Source organism: Adiantum capillus-veneris, chromosome 14 (assembly GCF_014529385.1).
Source record: "Adiantum capillus-veneris isolate H3 chromosome 14, ASM1452938v2, whole genome shotgun sequence".
In the NCBI taxonomy this organism is placed as follows: domain Eukaryota; kingdom Viridiplantae; phylum Streptophyta; class Polypodiopsida; order Polypodiales; family Pteridaceae; genus Adiantum; species Adiantum capillus-veneris.
Genome location: NC_140944.1, coordinates 131,185,134 through 131,212,536, shown reverse-complemented (window position 1 = coordinate 131,212,536; position 27,403 = coordinate 131,185,134). Strand labels below are relative to the sequence as shown.

The 27,403-nt window shown below is 41.6% G+C and overlaps 1 protein-coding gene and 1 long non-coding RNA gene across 2 annotated transcripts; both read right to left on the bottom strand.

Annotated features, from left to right (window-relative positions):
- Positions 1 to 1,062: 1,062 nt before the first annotated feature.
- On the bottom strand, positions 1,063 to 3,329 carry LOC147443130 (uncharacterized). The gene is made up of 2 exons (XR_015190312.1): positions 2,373 to 3,329; positions 1,063 to 1,261 (listed from the first exon to the last, which is right to left on the bottom strand). It is a non-coding gene; the product is annotated as an uncharacterized LOC147443130 (long non-coding RNA).
- A 12,896-nt stretch (positions 3,330 to 16,225) lies between these two features.
- On the bottom strand, positions 16,226 to 26,810 carry LOC147443129 (flavonol synthase/flavanone 3-hydroxylase-like). The gene is made up of 3 exons (XM_086529055.1): positions 26,239 to 26,810; positions 17,442 to 17,766; positions 16,226 to 16,769 (listed from the first exon to the last, which is right to left on the bottom strand). Exons 1-3 carry the CDS (start codon positions 26,694 to 26,696, stop codon positions 16,521 to 16,523), a joined length of 1,032 nt encoding a protein of 343 aa, XP_086385181.1. The 5' UTR covers positions 26,697 to 26,810; the 3' UTR covers positions 16,226 to 16,520.
- Between the last annotated feature and the right edge of the window lie 593 nt (positions 26,811 to 27,403).

The window sequence follows — 27,403 nt, the reverse complement described above, 5'->3', positions numbered from 1 at the left end:
TGCACGCAACTACACGGAGGCTTTTCTTTCAGTCAACGATGCCACAACATCCATATTCAAGGTCATTGATTTAAATGCACATCCAACTGAAGGGAATATTGAGCAAGTTGCTGCTATTGCCAACAATGCCATCATGATTTGGAGGGAGCATGGTTATTGCACCCCACAAGAGTGTATAGCCTTTGAACGACATGTGGAGGCTTGGGTAGAAGTGTGGATGACATACATTGTTGCACAAGGACAAGCCAATGGAGCCAATGATGACAACAACAAAGCCAACAATGACAACAATCTGGCAATGAGGACAACTAGACTTCACCTTTCTTTGCTAGTGTTAGAGAAATAAGCCCCTAACACCATATGAGTATATTGTATTGTTCTGTTTTGGTCCATATCTATCTTATTGTAGTTGTTGTTTTAAGATGTGTACTTTCAACCCTTTTAATATTAGTCCATATGGGTTTGTTATTGCAATCTTTTAATAATGTTCAAAATCGAGTTGGATTATTATGGATTGTTAACCTTTAAAATTTGCATGTTGCGAACGATTTGTGTTGTGTATGTATCATTGCCCGGTTGATGGCTAATCTTGTTTCACTGTGTACATCACGATGTTTGAAAAGAGTGTGTGTGCTATGATCTGGGTATATTTTTCTTGTTTGTATACAAGTGTGCATGTGTATGAGTGCACAAAAGCGTGACAAAATAGAGAGAGACTTATCAAGTTGGTGGTTAATTTTGTTGTTCCATGTATATCATGATGTTTGAGAAGACTACGTGTGCAATGATTCAGGTGTATTTTTTTTGCTTGTGTATGAGTGAGGCAAAGACTAGCTTTGATTGTAGCATTGTCTAGTTGGTGGTTATTTGCTCAAAATAGATTATGATGTTTTACAGAGTGCGTGCGTGCTTGTGTGTGTGTGTTTAGTATGAAAACCCCCTCATAATTGAACCATACTTAGACAATTGTGTGTTTGTGTTTGAAAATCCCTTCATATCTGAGCCATGAGCCATACTTAGATAATTGCATTAAATAAAACATTAAATAACAATACCTTTTCATAACATAAAGTGTGTACACATTTTGTACATAAATTCTTGTCTCACTTTTGTCAATATACCAAACAGCATCTACTAGCCAATACACTCATCTAGATTCAAACTTTGGTCTTTAGCCATTACAAAATAGGATATTGTATATGTGTCCCTCCTTTGGGATGAGCCTCCATTACACCTACAAGGAGAAGGATCCAGTTGTTACCTGCATCCATACAAAAGCATTCAGTTAGGACTGGTTATGCTTGTGTGTATTACAGGTGTAAAAGCTAGGTCCAGTTGTTATCCATGTCACACCTGCGGGATTAGCTTACAGCCTACCCCATGGACTATCATTTATTTTTAACTATGTATCAAAGTCAATATACGTCAAATATATCATCAAAGTTAACACCTATTCTTTTTCTGCAAAAAATGGACAACAATAAAGTAGATCTCTTGGTCAACAAAGAGGGTTGATCCCTTTAAAAAGAGATGTATTAGTGCGTTGTTTATTGAAAACAAGTTTTAAAAGATCAATGTAATCAATCTGACCAAAATCAGACAGAGTCTTGTTTGTAATTGGGGCATTTTTCCAAAAATTTCCAGTAGATACCATCTCTAAATGAGACCCTCCACAGGAGGTTTAAGACTTAGTACCATAATCAAAAAGCATCTCGTCTATTAGAATTATCTATGTGCCTATATGTGTCATATGTACCTTTGCTTTGCCAATATCAGTTCAGCCCACTCTTAACTATGTATGCCTAAAGATATCAGTACAAAGGGGGATAACGTTTTTTGTCAACCATGCGTTGTTTATCTAAACAACTATGCAAGGTCGATCAATACTATATCCACCCAAATTTCCAACAATTGAGAAAACCTTGAGCACGTCTCTTTGTAGAGTGACCAGTGGCAAGACGAGATCATCATGCACCCAAATTTTTATTCTTAAGGTTTAAGAATCCAATAGTTAATTAGTACAATATCCCTCAAGCAAGGATCTTACATGATTCTAGTAGGGGAAAAAATTAACGTCTGGAAGCACATGCTTCAAGAAATAAAGTATAAGCAACCAAACAAAATAACTTTTTGACAATCATAATCAGCCGTTTTTCAAGTGAAAAAGTCCACAAAAGGAGATTTGCTGAAGTATCATCCTCACCATCATGCTCATGATACCAAGAGTGTGAGAGATAAAAAAGAAAATTAAAAAAATAGAGGCTTTTGACAATAGAAACAAGTGAAATTAAATGACCATGCACAAGGTAAAGGATACATGCGCTCACATCAATTTCAAAATGTTGCATCATAAACATATGGAAAAAACACACCTGAGTATCATGGTTGTGTCGAGGAAGCTAATCCATCCATTGGAATTGTGTAAGGATGACTCACAGATTAGTGCCCATCGCTTTCTCTTTGCAATCATGTTGAGCTTTGTGCATGATATTGTGTATGATGTTGCATCCAATACCCATCCGTCAAGGTCCGAGGTTGGGGGCAGAGAATCTAGCCCGTCCATCCACTAGCGTTTCCTCAGCAGAATCGCCTGCAGCAGTCGCTCGATTTCCGCCAGGTCAGCACGCAGGACGTTCTTGCCATGCATTCAATGAACTTCTACCAGCTCAGCGCACGGAAACCTGCTGGCTGCTTGCCATGTCAGCACACGGAATGTTTTCCGATCATTGCCAATTAATGTAAGCCCCGTCAGCACTCATAATGAGTCCGTCGACCTCTCGCAATCATTGCCAATCACTGCAGGCCCTGTCAGCATCCGTAATAAACCTCTCGAGCAATGGAAATATGCCAGGTCAGCAAGCGAAGTTCGTATTGGAATGCGAATGGGCTATGCGTGGCATGTGTGCTCTGACACTGTTACGCATGCAACCGGCTGAGCTCTCACTGTGCATATTATACGCATGAGACCGAATCTGTGTCTGTTCTGTTGGCCCCCCTCCCTCGACCCTTGACGGCCGGGAATGGTCCCTGAGGGACCATTCCCCACAATCCTCCTCCCCCATGGCTCCCGGCATCCGCCTGTCGCCAAGTGGTCGAAGGATTATGGGGAATGGTCCTTGAGGGACCATTCCCTACCCCATAAGCTATACGCTGTAGACTATAGGCGATCATTAGGACGCCATGTAGGCCTCTATGGCAATTACCTAGCGATCTTGGGGTAATTGGGTGTAAAACAGTAGTAAGAAGGAGGCACGAGTGAGAGAGTGTGTGTGTGTGTGTGTGAGTGAGAGAGAGAGAGAGAGAGAGAGAGAGAGAGGAGCGATAATAGATATGGCATGTGTGCTTGATGCAAGGAGAGGGGTTCGCCATGCTCATCTGCCAGAAAAGCAAAGGAGCTAATAAAAGACAAAAGAGTATAAAGATTATAGTTATCCTTATCTTGTGTGATAAGAAAGGACCGATTCATGAACCGTTCAAGAGTTTTTCTATAATATATAGAAATCCATATTTAGCTATATTAAAACTCCAAGACACACATGCCATCACCAAACATCTTTCGTATGTTTGTTTTAGTTAAGAAAATCTTTCACTTCAAGATAAAGATATAATGTGGCTCAACAAACGTACAAGAAATTTTGAGAGTAGGAATATTTACTTTAGTCATATGGATATGGGTGCTAACTCAATATGCACCATCGTTGATCGAGTTAAAGAATGTAGGACAAATACAATTTTTTATCTGGCAAATTTTTATCTAATCATGTAAATGTTCGATATTTCTTGAGGCTGCATATTTGATGGTCCATAACAAGAGATTTAATCTCACTATTAAAGGCTCCATGTTTTTTGATGGGACGGACATCAAGGGGTTGGGGGTTATTACGGATATTGCTAGCAGTGGATGTTAAGGTAACTAGGGACGTGTATGTCTACAAGCCCCAAAGTAAACTTCCATACAAGTAATTTTGTGTGTGTGTGTGTCTGTGTGTGTGTGTCAAGAGATAGGGTAAGAGAATCGCCCACTTGAGCTGCTCGTAAAGTACGAGAGGATGCCATTTGGTGAGGGGTCCACAAAGAGAAAATATGAGGTTCTTTAATGGGTCCCCTATGGTAAGGCATATGTGAGTGGAGATGGGCCCACCAAAAACTTCTTTTTTACCAAAAAAAAAAGATGGGGGGATACTTGAAGGATTTGTGATTGTGTGTGTGTGTGTGTGGGGGGGGGGGGGGGGGGGGGGGGGGGGGGGTGTCCTATCCTTTAGGGGATTTGAGAATGTATTAGATGTCCATTATTTTGGTCTTTAACAACCATGGTTCTCCTTACGAGGTGTACTGTAGGTATAGTAATTACGAATTTTCAACGTTGTCGTGCTGTGACACGTACATAGTGGGAACGCATGCTACAAGATCTATCTTGTATTTTTTTAGATACATAATTATATTTCATATAGTGTACATATGCATATTTAAGTATAATAATAAGCCTTCTATCTCATCCTATTATTTTTCTCAAGGGTAACCTATCCTTACTTTACCATCAGAAAATACTATGGAAAAAGCATCAATAGCTTCGCCTTTTTAACTTGGGGCAAAAAGCATTGATTCTTTATTTCTACTATTTCATTATCATCTCACACCCTAGCTAGATCCTATATCTAGGGTAAACTCCAATATATATATATTCTATGTATTTTTTATACTTTTCTTATATTTCTTTTTAAATAGCTACAAGGAGAGAATCAAATCCTAGTGGGACACTAGGTGGCATGATTTCAAAGATACACTTATTTTAATGCATTATTGCAAGCATGATTACAAAACTTTGTCAAGGAGCAATGTCATGCTTTCATATGGCATGAGGTGTCCTTTGGAATTAAATGAAAGTTTAGGCTAAGGAGACCACATGAAGACTTTTGCTACCATAAATGGACCCTATTTTGGTGAATTTTTTACACAAGGTTCTAATCCGAATTGGAAAACGATTTTAAAATGAAAATCGTAGCTAATGAGCTGAAGTTTCTGCCCATATTTTTACTTTTTTATTTGGAGCCACGGTTGAGGAGTTATAATCAGAATACTGGACCCCATTCTGCCCACATCATGCAGGGACAGCTCATTTCCAACTTTTCCAGTTTCTATTCACACTCGCTCCTCTCTTCTTGTGTAAACCTTTGGGGGCTCCCTTCACCTATAAAAGGGGACCTCTTCTTCCTTGAAAAGAAACTCAAGCATTCAAGCCATTGATGAGAGGAATTCTTGAGGGAGTGAGTAGTAATGCCTAATTGTACTTAGCCCCATTAACATAAGCCCAAGCCTACACTTTCTCCTAGAGGAAGACTAGCCATTCTTGTACGCTATCCTTGGAAGATCAACTCTAATCAAAGAAGGTGTTGTACTTGGCGTATCAATCAAAGTGGAGTGCTCCCCTCTTCTTCTCTCTCCATCAATAATGGTGCCGAAGGGTTTGTCAAGTAAGATGTGTTCTACATTGATGTTTTCTTGATTTCTTATTGTTTTCTTTTTCATCTCTAATCCGACATATATATATATATATATATATATATATATATATATATATAATATATATATATATATATATATATATATATATATTAAATGTATCTAATCTCATCTCCTTAACCAAATCTATCTCTCTCACTCTTAGTAATTCATCCTCTCTACAAATTTTAGGTTCTCTTTGCTACAGGTACATCTCTCCCCGCAGTATCCTTATTGTCTACGGACAAGAATAGGGCTTGGGAGGGAAAATTCTCATCTCTTCACTTCTCTCATATCTATATTTCTCACATACTATCCTAGATGAATAACCCACACGATGATCATTTCTATCGCTTTCACTCTGTACAATCTATTGGAATTAACGTATGGATTAGCCGTAAAATACACTTTCAACAACGTATAGTGTTTCTCTTTGGCCCTGAAAGGCTCAATGAAATACTTCTATCACCGGATCCCATCATACTACCTCTCATAGACTATAATTTTTCTTTTGATGTAAGCGTAGTTATCTTGCTATGAACCGAGAGGATTTGTACACACAATTAATCCCAATCACTAAACAAAATATATATATTATGGTAAGCACAAAACTACAATTCCAAAGAACAATTCGTAGCCTATTTGGTCAGCCAAGATTGAATGCCATTAACCCTTTCATATTACCCATGATACGATATAACCATAGCCTTGATGTTTTCATCTTCGTATTGTTTTGACATTCTCTTTTGCATTCTTTCTTTGTGTGTGTGAATGCAAGAGAGAAAGAGTGAGTCTTCTTTGATTGCACTTCTTTCCAAACCCTAGTCTTCATGGCATCTATGGTTTAACTCCTTCATATAGTTTTTGTTGAGTTCTCTCACAAACTCTCACAGCCATAAGCCCGGTGCTTTCCTGGCAAGACCGTAGATTTCTCGACAACGTGTGAGTCATCGTGTATCAAGCACAGGTTAGTTTCATTATGAAAACCGAGATCCCAATTGTGTCAAGACATTGTCTTCAAGTAAGTGTGTGTGTGTGTGTGTGTGTGTGTGTGTGTGTGTGTGTGTGGCAGTTCTAAATCTATATATATACGCAAATGAACACTAATTGTTCACATACCAACAATTCTAGAAAAGTACAATGGATTTGTACAATAATCTATTTGCAGTTGAAAATAAATTTGGACAAGGTAATGAAGATAACAGAATATAGCTCAGGAATCCGCAAACCCAAAGTCTGGGAAATTTTGCTTCACAATAAGAGATCCACCATTTGTTAAGAACAGAACGTTTTAATCAAGGAATGTAGCCCTCACCTGCACCCATAGCCACAAGAAAACAATTCGTTAGCACGTGACTGTACGTATGTGATGCTGGGCATCCCAGTTCTTATCCATGTCACCATAAAAAAACATAGTTCCTAACTTGTAATTTGTGTTTTTTTAGATTAAAAAGTTTCTTTTTAGAAAAAATGAAGTTTCTTGGCTTTTCTGCCAATCTGATACGGAAAGTGATCATCCTCATAGAGCAACCATAAATCTGATACTACTGTTTTTTATACAAAGCTTTCTTTAACCAATCCTTAAGATTTAAGGAGTTAAGGAAAATATCAAAATTTTAACCAGAACTTCATTCCTAACCAGATAGGAGCGACCTTATAATCTATTGATTTATATACAAGCAATCTTAAGCCAGACCCAATCTTACCACTTCCTTGTAAATACACAACTTTTGGAACTGATCCTATATTTGGAACCAGATTTATAACCAAGCTGGGATAACACCTAAAAAACAACTCAGGATTTACCTCTATACATTCCTGAGATACCCCTATCTTAGATAAATTCATAACCTTATTCAACAAATACCCTTGCTTTTATGTTATGTCAAACACATGTTAGCTAATCAATTGTATACCACAATACACTGGACGACTCAGTCACAAAGAGCCAGCTCAGACACCGTCCGAGAAATGTCTCAAAAGTCTCCGACCAGGCTCAGATAAAGGGAAAATTTATGACAACCTCATCGTATCAAGCACCCCCTTTTTTATAAAAAACCAACCTACAAGAAGACTATTGTGTTATATACAACAAGCTGTTAAAAAAAAAAACCAATTAATATCCACTTTAGAGAAAAATAAAAACCAGCAGTCAATGGCCAGCAATTATTATTGAATATTCAAGGTTCCAACTAACAATGACTAGTAAAAAGTAGTGTGTATGCTGACTAGGTGAACAGTAATAGGAAACGTTCATTAATAAACCCCGTTAGTGAAGTAAAAAAAAGTCCAGATACACTTGAAACCAGCTATCTTCCACTTTCCTGTATATGTTGCCATTCATTTACTTCCAAAATATCCGAAACTAGGGCAATAGACCAGCAGTATTCAGTAATTCCAGAAAATCTTTTAGTTTAAATCAGTAGATTCAACGTCTGTTCTAAAAATTCAGTCCAAGATCAGTACCATTATCTAGAGTACTATATTTCACTTTGTTTTTTAACTTACCAAGGTACCCAAACTATCACGCTCACTGTTTTTAGTTTATTTTTAAGTTTAACTTATTTTATGAAATTCCAACATTCAATCCGAGCCCTGAAGTACACACTACAATAGTGCTAACCTTCTTTTGGGAAGTAAACAAAACTCATGGAAATCCCAATTTCCATTTAGACATCATGCCCTAGTAATTAGTACAGTCATCATTAGCATACCATCAAAACCTAGCTGTAATCCCAGCTAAAAAACCGTTTTCAGAACCCAGCCAATATTCGCCACTCCCCTTATTTCACGGAAATTTATTAGCGAATCATTACTTCCCATCTGTATATTAAGTAAACCCATAGTGAAATTCCCAATGCTTCATAGCAACATGAGATACATATCATAAACAAGAACAAAACTGATTTACAGTGCCTGGTTCTTTTTTTCAAAAAAGGATAGTTTTGAACAAGTTTCCAAAATTTTCATTTACCAAAGAAATACGCTACAACCAGATCATCCGGCTATACAATCTTTCAACAGTCCAAAGAGCAGAACAGATTTAAGTTAACCTGTAGATTAGGTGCCAAGGAAACCTCCACAATTGTCTTCTCAGATTTTTTCGGCATGTTGAGCCCACAGCTTCAGCAGCAGATATTCACTCACACACACACAGAGGTGAAAACGGAAAAAACACTGCTAAGTGAGTATGAGTACTCACCTTGTGAGTTATTTATACAAGTTGATGCCATCTGCAGAAGACACGACCCACAGTAGTACCAACCCCTACAATCGAGGTCGTGGTATGCAGGCAAATCCTTAGGGATTACACCAAGCAAGAGATCCGGCAAAATCAGGACCCTTACGCGCTAATTCTGCTTACCCTAATCGGCTGTATACAGCCCACAGTACAGGCGGTAGTGTGCAACAGGAGGCACGATTACTTAATGCAGGGAATAAAAGCCACCCACAAAGCATTTCTAAATTTACCCTAAAAAAGGTAAAGATAACATTAAGTTACATGCAAGGACAGGCAATATAGTCTGCCACCTTATGGCCCCCAAATAACTAAGCATTCCCATAGTCTACACCCAGTCGGAGTTATTGCAACCGGCCTAGAATCTATTCTGATATAATTCCCCGAATCTTATAATAAGCTCTTGTCATACTAAAAGGTGAGAGATTTACCACCGTTGGGTAGTTTTATTTAATTTTCCATTTTGCTCTCGGAGTCGTACAGTGGGTTTATAAAAGAGAAAGTGATATTTTTACAAAAAACCGAGTCCAGAGTCAATTTTTCGGAGCAACTCCAGCTACAATGCACACTTGGTGAAACAAACCATGCTACAGAGCATTTACTGAACAATGAACAGATAGTATAAAGTTAAATGCACGGACATCTCATATTGTACACCACATACCTAATTGTAATGGATAACAAACTATTCCATAGTCGATACCTGGTCCGTAAATTAGTTAAGAGTTTTATTGTATTAAGCCTCGGATGATCATAAATAGCAGTTTTACACCTACTTCCCAACCCTATAGTAAGCTTTATGTCATTCAGCTATCACTAGGGTAAAAAATGCACCAATCATAAAGGTGAGAGTAAAACCAGTTTTGGGTAATCAGTTTTCTTTCCAATCTGGTCTAGGAGTCAAAAAACCAGTGGGTCTATAAAAGATGGGTGATATATTTACAAAAACAAAGTCTAGAGTAACCTTTCCGGAGTTTAGCATCTTCAGCTAATCTGCTTTCCATGCATATCTAATAAATTATGGCATACAATCAAGAACAGGTTTTTTCCATAGCAACTATACATCTTTATCTGTCCACTACATCTACTCGGAGAGCAGCCTTACTCCGTTATGAACTTCATTTATTTCCGCAGTTAGGAACCTCAGTTTCTCAAACTAAGTGGTGGACCTATCAGGACCGAGTGACGCGAGTGACTCTTTGGGGACGTGAGCATTTCAAAAACAATATCCGATTGGCGATGGTTGCTGAGGTACTGGGCCTAGGGCCACAGTATTATTACATAGAATATTCAATAAAGCCAGATTTTTCAGATCAGGTATACCTGCTAGCCCAGTTTCTACCTTCTCATAAGATTTTCTTGTACCGTAGTTATGGTCATCAACTATGGTCATCAGTATCAGACTTGCCTTTTATCAAACACAACTTGGTGTGTTGAGGTGTGTAGCTGCATAATTATGAGTGGCTATATATTAGCTCTCATAGATGACATCTAAGATTAGCTTCTGAGTAAACGTGGGTGCAAGTATAAGTCCGAAAGGTGAGGCCCTTTGTCAAAAACCAAGCTCATTGTCTAAACCTTGAAGGTTATGTGTATAACAGAGGCCAGTCTAAAAGATGAAGGCATGAACCCACGTCTAAGACTGACATCGGCCTAAAGCCATATCTCTGTAAGATAAGGATATGAAGTTGCAAGGGAGAGTGAAGCATGCCATTATGTTTGAGAGAATGGGCATAAGCTTTTTTTTGTAGATCCCATCATTCAGAATCCGGCCACTGTCTGTTAACCCAATAATGTGTGTGTGTGTGTGTGTGTGTGTGTGTGTGTGTGTGTGTGTGTGTGTGTGTGTGTGTGTGTGTGTGTGTGTGTGATGGGTCATTATTTTCCAAACTAAACAGATTATGGATAAAGTATACCAATGCATTCAAGATTTATCTATATCCAGCCAAGGTTTAACAAAGTCATTGCTGCCTAGATAGCGAGAGCGAGATCACCAAAGAGGGAAGCAGTCAGCCAAGGGTTAGCCAAAGAATTGTCGACTAGATAAGTGTGTGTGTGTGTGTGTGTGCAATTATTCAAGTTTATTTATGTGCTTGTATGAGTGTACATGAGAGAGACAAAAAAGAGAGAGAGATTTATAAATGATGGATTTTTTATCGAGGTGTGTCTGCCAAGAGATGAATTCAATGTGTGTGTGTGTGTGTGTGTGTGTGTGTGTGTGTGTGTGTGTGTGTGTGTGTGTGTGTGTGTGTGTGTGTGTGTAGCTGTTTTAACTTATATAATAAGACATAAATGAACTTTCATATTGAAAAGACAGCTGGCCTTTAGAGAAAAGGGAAAAATTAGTACAAAAACAACCCAGGCTTAGAATTATCTTTGTACATGGTATATGAGAATGAAGCCACATTCTAGTATACAATTTGTATGTGGGTACTAATCTGGTAAAAGTTGCTTACCTGTGTTAGGATCTAGCATCCAGGGTTATGTACAAGGAGGATGATAGGGCTATATAGTAGTTTTGAATGTTATATGGCTAGACTTGTGGAAAAAGCATATAGTCAAGAGAAGGGCATTGATTTTGATGAGACTTTTTCTCCCACTTGTCGTATGACTACCATTCATAACATTTGTGTATTGGTAGATCATAATGGTTGGAATGCATATTGGTTGCACATAAATATTTCATTTTTGAATGGTGATTTACATGAGGAAGTATATGTAACGCAGTCTCGAGGTTTTGTTCGAAAAAGGCAGTAAAACAAGGTGTGCAAGCTACACAATGATAAGTGAAAATTCTTGCAAGCATACATCAATAACCTAGATCAGAAAGTGTGTGTGTGTGTGTGTGTGTGTGTGTGTGTGTGTGTGAGAGAGAGAGAGAGAGAGAGATTTCATTGTACGGTTTGTGTGAAAAGATTTATGAATATTTGGTTCCAAATGGCTTTTAGAATAGCCCAATTGAGAACACTTTGTATATTGAACATATGAATGATGTATTCAATGAATCATAATGCTCTATTTGGATAACTTGTTGCTCATTGGACCAAATGAGGGACATATCATTTTAAGGCTGATTTAAATGGCTCTTGTGAGATGTCACATTTGAGGCTTTTGCATCATTATTTGGGAATACAGCTCATGCACATTGAGGAGGGATTGCTTTGCTTTAGACAAATTATATTAAGACATTGTTGCGTAGATTTAGCCTTGAGGATTGGAAGCCTATTGCTATTCTTATAGAGAGAGGTTTGAAGCTTAGTCTTCACGATGCTAGAGATTACTTTGATGTCACACTCTATCAGCATGCCACTCGATTACCTTATTTATGGATGCATTACAAGGTTAGATATTCATTTTTTGGCTCACATGTGATCATATCTATGCATTGGAAGGTTAGAGTGACATTATGCATCTTGGGTTGTTTTATTCCAAGGGGAGATCATTGCTACCAAATTTACATGATTTTTCAGACTTAGATTGGGCTAGTTGCTATGACACATGTGTCCACTAGTGGTTTTTGTTTCATGCTCGTGGTAGCTCATTTGTACCTTGGTTGAGCAAGAAGCAGCCTACAATGGCCCCTTCTAGTTGTGAGGTTGAGTACAAGGTAGCTTTCACAAGTTTCATTGAGTGTGTTTGGCTTGAAAGCCTTTTGACTGAGCTAGGTGTTGGATAGGAGTCTACCATCACCATCTTTATTGGCAATCATAGTGCTTTGGTAGTTGCAAAGAACCCAGTGTTCCCATGCTCACACATAGCATAGAGAGCTACATTATCATTATGTTAGAGGAACATAATGATCAATTTGAGCTTATGAGTGTACTTAGGACAACCCTTTTGATCTTTCTGACAAAGTCTTGGCCTCATGACTAGTTAAAATCTTTTTGCAAAGCCTTGGGCTAACTCCCCTTTGTGGACTGATCACGTAAGGTCTGGTACTTCCCTATCCATGAGTGCCAGCTTATGTTCACCACATCACTCCTAAGCAAGATTTATTGTCATATTATGAGGTTGATGTGTGTGAACAGACTTAGGAACACCGGGATATTTTTTTCCTCTTTAGAAGGTGTTTTTCTCTTGCTTGTATATTTTCCCATCGCTCTACGACAAGCTTTTTCTTTGTATTGGCACACTTAGTAAGTTACCACTTCTTGTGTTGTGTGCTCTTGAGCTTCTCCTTCATCTTCTCCATCTTCATGTGCATTCCTTCAACTATATTTCCAACAAGCTTGCTTTGCCATTTTTCCAATAGACACCAAATTCTTGGTAATGTTGGGAACACGCAACGCATCAACTATATAGTTCACTATTGATGAGTACGCAATACGGAAGGGATGCAAGGGCTAAGAGATTAAGGTTTTGAGAGAGAGAGAGAGAGAGAGAGAGAGAGAGAGAGAGAGAGAGAGAGGTTTTGGTGGAGCTTCTTCTCACACTATGTGTGTGAGCTCCTTATTGTTTTATATTATCAATAAGAAAGAATGAGATTAGAATTAGTGAGCGGTTAGTCTATGAGGGTATTGGCCTAATGGAATATTATCCTCAACAAAAATTGTCTTTTCACTCAGTCAAATCTTTTGTGCAAAACACTAGAATTTTTGTAGCTTCACCGCATTCTCCACCACCACGTTGCAATGATGCAAGGCCTTCATTCCGGCTTTGATACCAATTTTTTATAAATGCGCAAATGGAAGGGATACAAGGGTTGAGAGAGAGAGAGAGAGAGAGAGAGAGAGAGAGAGAGAGGTTTTGGTAAAGCTTCTTCTCACACTATGTGCAAGCTCCTTATTGTTCCATATTATCAATAAAAAAGAATGCGATTAGGGTTAGAGAGCGGTTAGTCTATGATGGTATTGGCCTAACGGTCTTTATCCTCAAAAAATTCACTTTGCTATTTTTCAAAGACTATGGTACATTTCGAGAAATTACAACCTCTATATACCTAACCGTGGTGAATTTGTATGGATTATAGACACTGCCACATGAAAAAGTGGTAAGACCTTCCATTCATTTGTTTGGTTTGAGTTCTTGTTGTTCCCACTTTGATTGTTGTCCAAGGGAAGTACACACACCCCGTGTTGTTGTCGGGGGGGGGGGGGGGAGGGGAGGGGGGGCACTTTTACTTATTGTTTCAAGTGGTTGAACTCTGCCATGGTCACGGTTCTTAGCCCATTGTCAATGGTTTGGGCTTGAGGGGGGATTTCTAGCCTTCGATCGAGTTTCAAAATGGACAGAGAAGAAACTCGCAGAGAAGAACCTCGCCAAGCTTTGCCTTTGCCACCAAGCCTTACGTCCTACTGCGTTTTACTATGCCCCACTTGGGCTTTGATACCACTGTTAGGATTTGCGTACTATGGTGGGTGATGATGATGGGGAGACATGGCATGGAGGAGCATACATACAAGAAAAGAGAGCGCACACACGTACACGCACACACGCGCACGCACGCACACACGCGCGCGCGCTGGGGGGGAGGCTTCAACAGCAATAAACCACCAAAAGAACAACGCTATTTTTTATTAGATTTGAAGCTTCTACATATATTGGCAAAAACTAACCATGCACTTTACCATGCAAATTCCACAAGACTGGTGGTGTATGACGGTATGTTGCAAGAGTAGTTCCCACGGGTTTAGACAACCATCGACAAAAGGCCTTGAACACAACAAGGAGTAGGATTCTCCTCAAGTAACACTAGTGTGTCTTCCTATTCACCTTCAATGTACTCCCAATAACCTGTACCCATCAAGGAATTGGTCATTCTTCTCTTCCAAGCATGAAATTTCTCTTGTCCGTCTTTTCTTTTACAATAGCATCGGTTCCATCATTGTTAAGCATGCTTATAGAAAATGAAATATCGACACAAAACTTGCAATGGACCAATTCGCATGTATTTGTCACACCCTATGAGCCTAATATGTGTATATGTATCCAATACAATGCTTCACACTACTATATATTAGCTATGAAAATTGCAAACCAACAAAGCTCCTTGCAACACCAAAATGGGAGATTGTCATAAACTTAAACCTTTGCGTTTCTGCAGGCAAATGCATTGACTCCAAAATGGAGGCTATAACATGCCCAAGTTTGGAATCTTGCTACACAAGGCAATCCAAAGGACTAAATAGAATCCCACACTGCACGATCTATGAAGCAAATCTTTCTCGATCCTTCTAAAATTTGGAGAAGGTTGCATTTCACACACTCGAGGCTACAAAACAAACTCTTAATTTTGTTGAACAGCGAGCCATCAATAAGGTGCACTTAAGTCGTTGGTAGCAAAAACAATGGTGTCAAAATTGAAGTGCCGTTCACAAGTTGACCCCTCCATCGAACATTCTTGATCTCATCTATGTGTACATGCATATTCTGAATGGCATACATGTATGTGTGCGGGAGCCTGCTCACACACGTGCACACAAGCTATGGCTTGCTCAAAAAATGGCACACATGCACATCTACAACAAAAATGGATGTGAGGATCGGCTGTACAAAGGGCTCTTAATTTGTTATGGTCGTCAATTTCATTCTTTTGCAAGCAAAAAGGGAAATTTAGTATTAATTTGAAACTGGAGCTCAAAAATGTTGACCAGCTTTGCAAATTTCATTTTCGTAAGAACTAAAAAGATAAATACAGAAATTTGAAAAATTAATGAGCAAAAACGCTCTAGAAACAGAACATGCAAAATTAGAACAATTCAAAGTCAAATAAATATTCAAATCTTTGAAGCCCACTGAGGGACCAATGCAACAATAAGCCAGGCAAAGAGTTAAAATGAGGCAGAGAAGTATCCCTGATTCAGACGATAAAAAAAGCCGATGGTCCGGATTGTGACACTTGGCTCTCCTCTACGGTCTTCATTTGGCAAAACCACCTTAAGCTTACCAAGCACAAATGCTGAAGGCCACGCCTTTAGCCAAAAAAAAGAGTATCTACACCCCTCCTAGAGGAGCCTGTCAAAGACTCTGACCACATAGCTGTCAAGGTGGCAGATGTCGGGGAAGGCTGCAAGCCAAACCAAGATGTGAGCACAGGAAGCTTTCCACATAATTCACAATGCAATGCAGCAAATCGTGGTAAAATCTGTATCCCATGGATGTAGATCAAACTGATGCACAACGGGTCGAAGCATATCAAGAGTCCCTCATTCAAAGATGTGAGCATGAAGACCAGATCTCTAGAAAAACCCTCAAACATAGTGTGTGTGACCCCAGAAATCGCAATAGCCGTGCAACTCTGCCAAGGGAACTCTATCCCGAATACATGACCTCCAAAGAGCTGCCTCCTCAATGGGGAAAACCGGTACTTCATCCTACACTCTTCCTATATGCCACCGTGATGTACAGCTAGCTATCCTACTGTACTCCTCCAGTTTGTACTTCCTTTGGGAGATAGGCCCATTGAGCATCCCTTGAGGAGATTCATACACAGTATATAGCTCCCATTTTCCGCCAAAAAAAGGGCGGGAGAGAAAATTGCTAAGCAAAGAAAGGAAAGACGTGAATTACAAATAGCACATTACTATGTGCTTTGAATAGCCCAAGAAACTTTGGCTCACAAAACGCACTAGTCATTTGCACTATTAATACATATAATTTCTCTCTAATTAAGGCTTAAAGATTTCACCATCAAAAACACCATTCAAAATGGCTTCTTCGACACTTTCCAGGATTCTTTATCTTTGTGGGCACCTGGATTCTTTGTCTTTGTGAGCACCTGCTAAATTTTATCTGCATTGAAGCAATAAAGGGTATATTTGAAGTTTAAGTTTCAGCTAATAGTTCAAGAACTCTCTTCGAAGAAAAGTAAGGGGCTGTGATTGGCCTTCTGCGCAATGGCAAACATTGATATATAGTCCTTCATGTAAAAAGACCTGTACTTTGCTGGACTGTCTTTTGTCACAAGCTTTGACATTGGAGCTATGAAAGAATCGTCTGAAGGGAAGTGGAAGAAAACGAAGGAAAGGCGGGGCTGAGAGCTTTTGACCAATGACCGATGCAGTACGCTTTGATATTTCCCATTGCTCATCATCTGCAAATTGACCAAGGTAGATAGGTACGATAAATACAGTATGAAAAAAAAAACGTTAAAAAACGTTGTGCAGTATAGATAATCACTACCAGTCCAAAAAATTCATTAGGTATTGAATACAAAAAGACGTACATGTTTACTTATGCATGCTTGCATACATGTAAATGCATGTGTGTGTGTGTATAAATAACAATTAGTACGTAAAATACTGAATACTGGTACGGTATTTATCGTACGGTATGCGAAGACATAAATCTGCATTCAGAAATGCAACCTTGAGATTGACATAGCCCACAACACAATACTAACCGTGATGATTATATAAACGCAAGCATGCACCAGCACATGCTAGCAACTTGATTGTGCATGTAAATATTTATGCAGACAAATTGATGTAATATTCTTGCAGACAGATTCAACCACTGAAAAGCTAATAAGTAGATGCATGACTTGTTATTACAGAAGTGAACCATTGAAAAGCTAATAAGTAAATGCATGACTTTTTTTTACAGAAAATATCTTACAAGCACTACCATTAATCAAAACTTAAAAACACCGGAGACCATCCGCCACACAGATGTATTTGTAAAGCACAGAAAAATGTCTGATTCAGATATGCACTATAAAATTTTCCAACCAAATGATATATAAATCAAAGCCAAGAACAACCACCTGAATCACATCGCCGATGTTAACAATCAAGCACCCCTTCTCCGGCTCAACCGCAACCCAGTGTCCATCCTTCAAGACCTCCAGGCCACCGATTTCATCTTGGTGAAGTATGGCAAGACCTCCATAATCTTTGTGTGGAGGTGACCCATATGTGAGATCAGCTACAGGGCAAACTGGATAATGATTGATTCTCAAAGTGGACGAATCTATAGATCCAAACACTAACTTGATCTCCTCATCATCAACCATGAGACCACGAAACAGAAGTGTAATTATTCGATTTGCCAAAGCTCCCACTAAGCTGAAATACTTGATAACATCTATACTGCAAAAAATTATGCCAACAGAAAAAACCCTAACTGAATCCCAAGTTTAACAAATGAACCCAAAGAAAACCTCAATCTGGGATAGGTTCATTTTAGGAAGACTACTTCTTGAATTACCAGTGCTGCCCTTCCAGTAGACAATTACACTTTCACATGAACTATTGCAATTTACATGCATCACGTATTAATTAACCCTGCTACTCCAGACTCCAGAATATCTTCCTTTTTGAACCTGCTGGATATTAAAACTTTGTACAATGTTTGTACCAAGAGCAATGTGTGGTTGCAAAACTAGAAATAAAACTCTTGCCCAAAAGAGAGAGTGTTGTGGAAGATGACATTGTAATTTCTGACTACACGGAGGCACACCTTCCGCTTCCACTTGTAGATAGGTAGTGCGTCATGCACACACCTGATGACCTACCACGTTGGATTATTTGACCACCTTAAATAGCCTCTCTGTATCCATACTTTCATTTTTAGCCATTCGTTGCTAGTTGGGTTTCTGCAGATATTATATCGTGGGGTATTGTTTGGTGATGGTGTGGTCGTGCTGACTTTGCCCAGCCACACCATTCGCCACACATATTTGAAGCCCCACAAGGTATAAGACAACAGTTCATCATTTTGTGACAAAGCCCGAATGTGCTCTTTTAATCTTTTCAAGCAATGTGGGGGCAAGAAAAGATCTTGAAACTCTTCGTGAGTGAGAGGGATACAAGAAAGACGCTTCATTGGCTGCCTTATGTGCAACCAACTTTTTCCTTCTTTTTTTTTGGGCAATAAAAGTGGCTGGGTCTTGACCCTTCACATTACATAAAATCGACCATAGGTCCATATACAAGAAAATATTGGAAAACCTCCCAAAACAAACTACAGGATACATCTTGTCACGTGACACATCCAACCCCATGTGTCCATGGACAAGCTACAGCATGACAAGCGTTCAGTTCAGTCAAGTCAGTGAATAGGAAGTGATCTCGCACTTTTGTGAGTCTGTTCGCAGACCGTGCATGTCCAGACGCTTAGATTAGATGCATATCCTCTGGTTGCACACAGCATGACCATCAGATCCCATCAGTAGCATTTTTACAGTGCATAGACCCATTTTCCCTATTTTTGACATTTTTCACTTATTATTTTTAAGTGACTTGTTGGAAAGTAGGTAGGGCAATTTTGCTAAGTTTGTATAAATAGAAACCTAGCGCTACCACTTTCTGGCAGAAGAGGCAGCAGGAACTCAATTCAACAGGCACCTTCTCAGTGGGACCTCCAGCAGGCTAGCGTTTTCTCTCAACAAAAGGCCTAGCGTTTTTGCACAAGATCAGCCAGCGTTTTTGCAATTGCAAATTCCCAGCGAGACAGTAGACAACAGATCAGCCCTAGCGTTAGCAGATCCCACAGCAACACAGCAGATTTCCTAGCGTTAGCAGATTTCCCCGCAAGGTCGGTTTTCAGCCCTAGCGTTTTTGGTTTGCAGATCAACCTCAGTGTTTTTGCAGATCATCGCAACAGAATCAGCCATGGGACCAGCGTTATCAGTTTTCAGCCTTTAGACACAGTAGAACAACCCCCAAACCTTGCAGATCTCACCTTCCCGCAGCAATTCCTCGCCGCACGGTGGGATCCATCGAAGTTTGCAGTTTCAGCCCGGAAAACGCAGATTTCAGCATCTGCGTTTTCAGCGCGTCGTCGTCGCATCGTCGCCGCCATCGACATCGTCCCCGACATAGAGTCAGAATTCAGCAGATAAAGATTTGCAGATTTCAGCCTTTCAGATTTCAGCCCATCTCGTCGTCGTCCTTATCGTCATCGACATCGTCGGCAAGTCCAAGCATTGTAGAGATTTGTGCATTGTAGACCACTCTCACCATAGAGGGTGGGGCCTTCGAGGAGGGTTTTACAACATCTCTGGTGTCGTATTCTCTTCTCTATCTCTCAGTCTCATGCACCTTCATTCACAGTGTCCATTCACTTTGTTTGTGTCCATTGCACTCTCTCACTAAAGGAACGGAAAACTCTCCCTTCCGTAAGTAAAATCTGCGAACAGACTCACAAAAGTGCCAGATCACTTCTAAAGCTAGACTGACTGGACTGATTGAACCCTGATCATGTTGTAGCTTGTCCACGGACACATAGGGTTGGATGTGTCACGTGACAGACGCATTGTCAGAGATCAGTTGAGACAATACAGAGAGATGCGGGGGTCATTTGACTGTCCAGATGCTCAGATTGATCGCAGGAAGATAGGTTCAGTGCTATGGTGGGAGGACTATGGCTATGATGGCCCTGAGCTTCAAAGATTGGCGATCTGCATTCTCAGCCAATCAGTTAGTACCTCATGCTTGGAGCAATTGTGGAGTACCTTTAGCCACATTGCTTCCAAGAAGAGGAATCGGCTTGGAGTGGAGAAGGCTAATGATCTTGTCTTCGTCATCGCAAATTTGAAAATGCTTTCCAAGAGTACAGACAAACAGACAGATCCTTTTACACAGTGGGAGATGGAGCAAGAGGCTCCTCAGGCAGGTGGAGATGCACATCCACCAACACCAGGTACTTCATCCGTGGCTGAGATCGAGCCGGGCCTAGAGCTCGATGATGAGGAATGGGAGGATGTGCATGATTTACAGCCGGCTACTACAGATTGGGAGGCCTCTCAGGCTAGGGGCTCTTGAGTCTTGAGTCTTTGCCATTTATCCTTACCTTTTTGTATGGCTGCTTGAGCCTTGCCCTCTTTGCCATTTGTAGCTACTAGCATCTTTATGGTATTTGTCACCTTCAGTCTTTTGGTATTGTGGCCACTGGTTTGCCCCCCTTTGGTTTTTTTGTAGCACCTTGGTGGCCCTTGTTAGCCATAATTAATTCCAAAGTGTTATCTCTGACTACTACTCTTGCAATTATTTGAGAGCATTGTGTATGGGCATTGTGTTTGCTCAATGTTGTATATGTGCTATGTACTCTGGGCGCTGCACATCCCAATCAAGTCATAATAAGGTTGAATGGTCTTCGATTCGTGGTTTTTGTGGGTATTAGAGTCAAAGGACTCTAGTACTACTTGTATTCAAACACATAATGCTAAAAGAAACAATATTTGGGTGTTTTTTTAGCCTCCCGTTCCGGGCCCATTCCCGTTCCCCCATTCCGCAGGGAGGCCCGTCGCCATTCCCGTTCCGCATTCCGGGTAACTCTGCTTCGGAGGAGGGTTTTACACGTCTCTGGTGTCGTATTCTCTTCTCTATCTCTCAGTCTCATGCACCTTCATTCACAGTGTTCATCTGTCACAAGGCGGGCACCACGTGCCAATAGAAAAGAACAGACTGAACAAACTTTTAGCACTTCAATAACAACTGAACTGAAAGAGAGAGACGACACGCGACACGGAGTGGCGGAATTCCACCCCAGAGAGTATTGCCCCAAACCTTGGCGCCCCTTTCGGTATTTCTTTATATTACTGCCGATTCACAAAGTACAACAGCTGAGGAGCTCCTGCTCTGCAATCTGCACGCTAAAAAGTGCCAGAGAGGGCCCCCCAAGGCTCATATTTAAAGGCCCAAAGCCTAAAAGCATCAAATATGAAAAGCTGACCCCAAAAAATCACTTTCCTAAAATTTCGGGATTTACCTAGAAAATCCGCCGCGAATTCTGGGACGTCCGTACAGGTGCCACATCATCATATTTTGATGTGCAAAGTCTTTTGAGTGTGTTTTGCTTTATTTTTAATGCCTTTATGTCACTTTGGGTCCCATCAGACGGGGTCCCCATAAGTTGGTAGGACTTCTTCTTTTGTTGCTTGTTCTTCTTAGGGTTTCTAGAATTAGGGTTTGCAGGTTTTAGGGTTAGGGTTTCCAGAATTAGAGTTTGCAAGTTTTAGGGTTAGGGTTTCCAGAATTAGGGTTTCAACAGTTAGGGTTTCTGACTGAAATTACGGTTAGGGTTTCTGCTCTCGAGCAGCCACATCATCTATAAGTTGGCTCCATTCTTTAGGCTTTTTTGACACGTCAGTAGTTTGTTACATCATCCACTTTGTTTGTGTCCATTGCACTCTCTCATTAAGAACGGAAGGCTCTCCCTTCCATAAGAACAAAAGGAACCTTGAGCACAGTTCGGAGCACTCATCTTGAGCAAAGTTCAAACATTCATTCCACTGCACCTTACACCAGGATTCCGGATGTTATTGGCGATCTCCCTCGACGCCATACAGTTCGGTACCAATACCTCACTTTGAAAAGGAGGGGATGTCACGTGACACATCCAACCTCATGTGTCCGTGGACAAGCTACAGCATGACAAGGGTTTAGTTCAGTCATGTCAGTCTAGAATAGCAAGTGATCTGGCACTTTTGTGAGTCTGTTCGCAGACCGTGCATGTCCAGACACTTAGATTAGATGCATATCCTCTGGTTGCACACAACATGACCATTAGATTCCAGTCGGATTCCATCAGTAGCATTTTTACAATGCATAGACCCATTTTCCCTATTTTTGACATTTTTCACTTATTATTTTTAAGTGACTTTTGTTGGAAAGTTGGTAGGGCAATTTTGCTAAGTTTGTATAAATAGAAACCTAGCACTAGCACTTTCTGGTAGAAGAGGCAGTGGGAACTCAATTCAACAAGCACCTTCTCAGCAGGACCCCCAACAGGCTAGCGTTTTCTCTCGACAGAAGGCCTTTTCTTCCACTCTTCCTTCCATATAATGACATCACCCGAAAGATGCATAGCAAAAACCTTATTATTTCCAAATGTTTCATCCAATCGGTCCCAGTATCTCCTAGGGGCAGGTGGAAGTGAGGTAGTTTTCTCATGTCGAGATTTATTTAGCCATGTTTAGCTCAGAGTTTTGGCTCATTCCATGGCCGTATAGGCTCCTATTACGCTGGGAGTAATTTTCCCCAACCTTAGCATTTTTTTTCCCTGCGCCCTATGGGCCTTTCTTGCCCTTCTCCTACCTTTTGCATATTTTCTCCCATTTTACCAAGTTGTGGGACTGGAGGTGTGGGTCAAGCATTTTTGTTTGGACCCTATATAAGGAACAGGGGAGTCCTCTCAGATTTGCACAGCCCAATGTGCGGCGCCCTCATTGGGCAGCCTCTTGGGCAGGTAGAACCAGTCGACAAGCAACCACGTATTCCATACCTTGGCGTTTTTCCAGATCTGCCCTACCGTTTTGCTGGCAACAGCAGGAGCAATTATGGGCGACCCCTCGTTGTTACAGTTCCATCCTACGGGCAGCCTCACAAAGGTTTTGTGATCATACAATGAAAAAGTTTCTCATCCGAGATCCAGATCCAAATCAGATCTCGCCATCAGGATACACCAAATCTTTGCTCTCACAACATGTTAGAGGTAACGCGCTGACCGCTCCGCCTCCCCCACCTCCACCCCCGTCTCCAGCCCCTCCTCTCTCCCTGGTGGGGCCCACAACCTCATCTCCCGACCCCTCCTCCACTCCTCAGACGCAGGGGACTGGACACTGGACACACGTCTGCCGAGAGGCGATCTCTTGGTAGTGCTTTCGCTATGAGCCGTGTGGGTCGGGAGGGACAGCCCCATCTGAGGCCGCCTTTTCTGGTGCAGACTACTTCTTTTGTAGCAGTCCCTAGAGGTTTGACTAGCTTTGACATTCACAGACGCTAGGACTTGTTCGATACAGTTTCACACGGTTCCTAGGTGACTCTTCTCTTGGCCTGCTTGCTTTCGAGTCCACGTCCTCTTTCTTGCAGCTCGAGGCATTGAGGCTTTGGACACAACGGTGGGCTTCTCCTTTCCGTTGTGCGGTAGGGATCCTACAGAGTGGACCCTACACACAGTTCTTGACTGGCTCCGGATTGAGGCCACTGAGTTCTCACACCAAACACGGGACTTAGGGTTGACAACTTGACAGATCTGGTTCAGACCAGAGTTACCGGGGAACGCCCCCTAGCCCCCGTTCCGGCGTTCGGGGGGCAGTTCCCTTCCCGAACGTTCCGAAATGTCCCGGAACGTCTGACGTTCCAAGTGGCCGGTGCAAACCGGAATGGCCGTTCCGGAACGTTCCGGAACGCCCCCGGAATGTTCCGGAATGCCCCTGGAACGGCCAACGGCTACAAACAAATTTGGCAAAATTTGGAAAAATTGAAGTAAATGTTTGGGCTTCTTTTTGAAGTGTGCAAGGCCTCAAGGACTCATAAAATGCACCCCCCTCCCCCTTTCTCTCCACAAGCTAATCCTCAAGGGTCAAGCTCTCTCCCTCTCACACTCTCAAGATCTCTCCCTCTCAAGACTCACTCTCTCAAGGCTCAAGGCTTCAAGCCTTCAAGCTCTCTTCCTCTCCCTCCCACTCTCTCAAATCTCTCCCTCTCCCTCTCACTCTCTCGAGTCTCTCCCTCTCACTCTCTCAAGCTCTCTCTCTCTCTCATCTTCATCTAGTCATAGCAAGGTTGAATGGTCTTCAAAACGTGTTTTTTGTGAGTATTAGAGTCAAAGCACTCTAATACTCCTTGTATTTAAACACAAGGAGCTAAAAAATGCACTATTTGGGTGTTTTTTAACCTCCCGTTCCGCGCCATTCCCGTTCCGGACCCCTGGCCGTTCCCCCGTTCCGCGGGGATCCCGTCGCCGTTCCCGTTCCACATTTCGGGTAACTATGGTTCAGACACTTTGGCCTCTTGCCAAGTTCGGCGTGACGCCACCGGATGCAGCGAGTTGCAGGCACATTGTGATGCATCTGTTTACTGACACTCTGAGCCCTCCTTGCTATGTATTTGTACATGAGGATTCTTGGACAGAGGATGTAGCCCTACGGGCTACACGCTCTGCTTGGGCCGCGGTGGGACAGTCACTCTATACGCGCTTGTCTAGAGGTCGTTCGGATGCGGATTACTCATCATCCAAACCGGCCTCAAAGATAGCGAGGGTGGTTGCTATTGCAGCATTTGTTTTCTCTCATTGACTCCATGAGGATCATCTCATAGAATGTGCAGGGTTTAGGAGGGCCCCAATTTCAGTGTCAAAAGGGGTCGACTGTGTCAGGAGCTTCAGCAATGCCTTGTGGGTTGTGAGATTGATATTCTTATGGTAAAGGAGCATCATCTGTGTGAGAGCCGCATCAAACGGTGTGGTCAGATTTTGCGTGGTCATTATGAAACGTTTTGGTCAGCTGCATTTGGACTTGGAGGCATCTAGGGAGGGGTATGTATGACTATTGCGGATTCTTTGCAGCAAGCCATAGTGGGCAGAGGTATTATTGTACCAGGCAAGGCTCAGTGGATTACTATGCAGGTTCACCCGATCAACAAGCGTTTTCAGCTTTGGAGCGCTTGCAGATTCCAGCCCCTAGCCTCGTCGTGGTTGCAGACCCAAGCCATCGACAATGTTAGCAGATCCGGCATTCAACCATAGACCGTCGCCGCCACCGTCATCATCGACACAGTACCCCAGCACCTAGTATCCCTTGTGCCTTGGCTCGGTATAAGGATCCACAAACCCATCAAGAACCTCGTCGCCGTGGTCGTCATCGTCAACACAGATCCACAGACCCATCAGTGCCTCGTTGTCAATAGCATCGTCATCAACATAGACCCATCAGTACCTCGTCGTCGTCGTCGTCGGTACTTCCATACTAATAGTAACCGTTGCTCACAAACAGTGGCATGTTCATCAAAGGAAGGTCAAACATCGTTCTGAATGGTGACCTCAAGGAGGAAATGTGCATGCCTCAAATACCTTGGTTCTAAACTTCCACTTAGAGAACAACATACATAGGCTGCAAAAGGCTAACCTCCTGATACATGGTACCTCTTTACAATCGGCCAACTGATTGGCCTCTCATTATCGACATTGTCGTATTGGACCATCTTTAAGCTTTCCCATTTCTAATATTGTTGGACGATGACGGTGTAGTTGTCTTGGGTATGATAAACCATTCTGGAAGACTCCACGTAGCCATTTGTCGCTTGTTTATCTCTCCCCGTGCAAGGCGAAACACTATCTAGTACTCAACTCCTCAGCCGATTATTGGTCAATAGCATAGCAAACTATAAACAGCGTAAGTTGTTAATCTCATAGTCAAGGCAATTGGAAACATCGTATCCATGTGGACGAGCTAATACATTTTGAGAATCAAAATAAACATTTCCACATCAGACATTTGCAGAAAATCCTCTACACGCAAAGTGCTACGCTTCCTTCAGGTGTGAATTGTATAGTTGAGCTAAATAACTGCTGAGGTAATAAGTGTAACAACTTCTTCAATTATTGTGAATCCATACGGATAACTTCTCAACCTGTTGTGCCAAGACTTCGAAAACGTGGAACAAGGGTCACGGATGTAATTGAATCACACCTCCTCCCCATCATTCACAAATGCAAGTCTTCGAAAACGGATGTACCAAATGACCAAAAAAATCAATGATGATGGAGCTCTGAGCCAATTTTCCAATCAAACCAACTTAAACGTAAATGTGGTTTCACTACTATGAGAGGGAGGTTACCTGAAACTTTGGCTTTCCTGGAATGAGGGAACTCTTTGAAAGAGACTGTGAATCCTAACTTCACCGGGCATTAAATGGAGGGCCTCGCTCCACGACTTGATAGTCGCACTCTTGGTAATGCTCGTGTAACCCAAGGGAGCGGGAGGGTTTCTGGCAATGGCAATCTTGTCCGAGGAAGGAAGCCCAAAAAAGTGAAGGGCATGCGTTGCAATGGAGTCCAGTAGAGTCTCAGGGATGCCGTGGTTGAAAATACGAAAGAAGCCCCAGCTAGAAGCGGCAGAATGAAGAATGGGTACTAGCTCTTCATCAGGAAGGCTGAGATCCACCTTTGGGAAGGCCGCCCCCTCCATGTCTGAGGTAGGAACGTCGCCATTGCAAGGAAGCCCGGTTGAAGGCCTCTCATTCTGCGCCCATATGAAGTCGCGCACTGTCAGATCTGTTCCTTCCAAACACGCCATGATACGTCCAGACTCGGGACTCAAAACAAGAATGCTCCATCGCCTCGACTCGGCCCTAGAGGTGCCAAAGTCGACACCACCCAGGATTCGAATTGGAATGGGACAACCACTCGCAAACCCGATTTTGCCCGTTTTTAATGAATGGCTAGATTTGTGGGCTACCCTTCAAAAAATACATTGAATTAGCCCCTCTTGAAACTTTGAACCCAAAGCTCCCTATCCCTCCAATGGGTGATAGGAAGGACAAAGATCCCCCTCAATCTACAAGAAGAGAGGCCAGTTCTAGGTCACGAAGAAACATTTGCTAATCAAAGCTCTTCTCTAACCACCTTACAAGACTAGTCAGTGGGGTGAAAGAGTCTACTTCAAGCTTTGAGAAACTCGGGCTCTGCCGAATTCCATAAGATGGATTAGCAAAACCTTGAGAATATAATCATGAACAAGTTACATGTAAGACACCCAAGGAAGGGAAAAGAAAAAGAGTCCACAACCATGGATAGAGTCTTGATAAATCTCTAGAAGGATGATAAGAAAAATCATGCTTCACTCACCATAATTAGTTCCTCTATTAAAAAAATACATCGATAGTTTTAAGATTCCTAAAGATGACCTCTACCCATTACGCCCATCTAGATACAGCTGCGCGCCTCTGCCTACAATCTTGCACATGTTGCAACATCCCATGCCCACCTTTTCACTCATTATCT

Coding starts and splice junctions, on each gene's coding strand:
- LOC147443129 (XM_086529055.1), bottom strand. CDS start 26,696: ATGGCGTGTTTGGAAGGAACAGATCTGACAGTGCGCGACTTCATATGG. Junction 17,767..26,238: donor CAGGAAAGCCAAAGTTTCAG/GTAACCTCCCTC, acceptor AATTTTTTGCAG/TATAGATGTTATCAAGTATT. Junction 16,770..17,441: donor ACATCGGCGATGTGATTCAG/GTGGTTGTTCTT, acceptor GTCAATTTGCAG/ATGATGAGCAATGGGAAATA.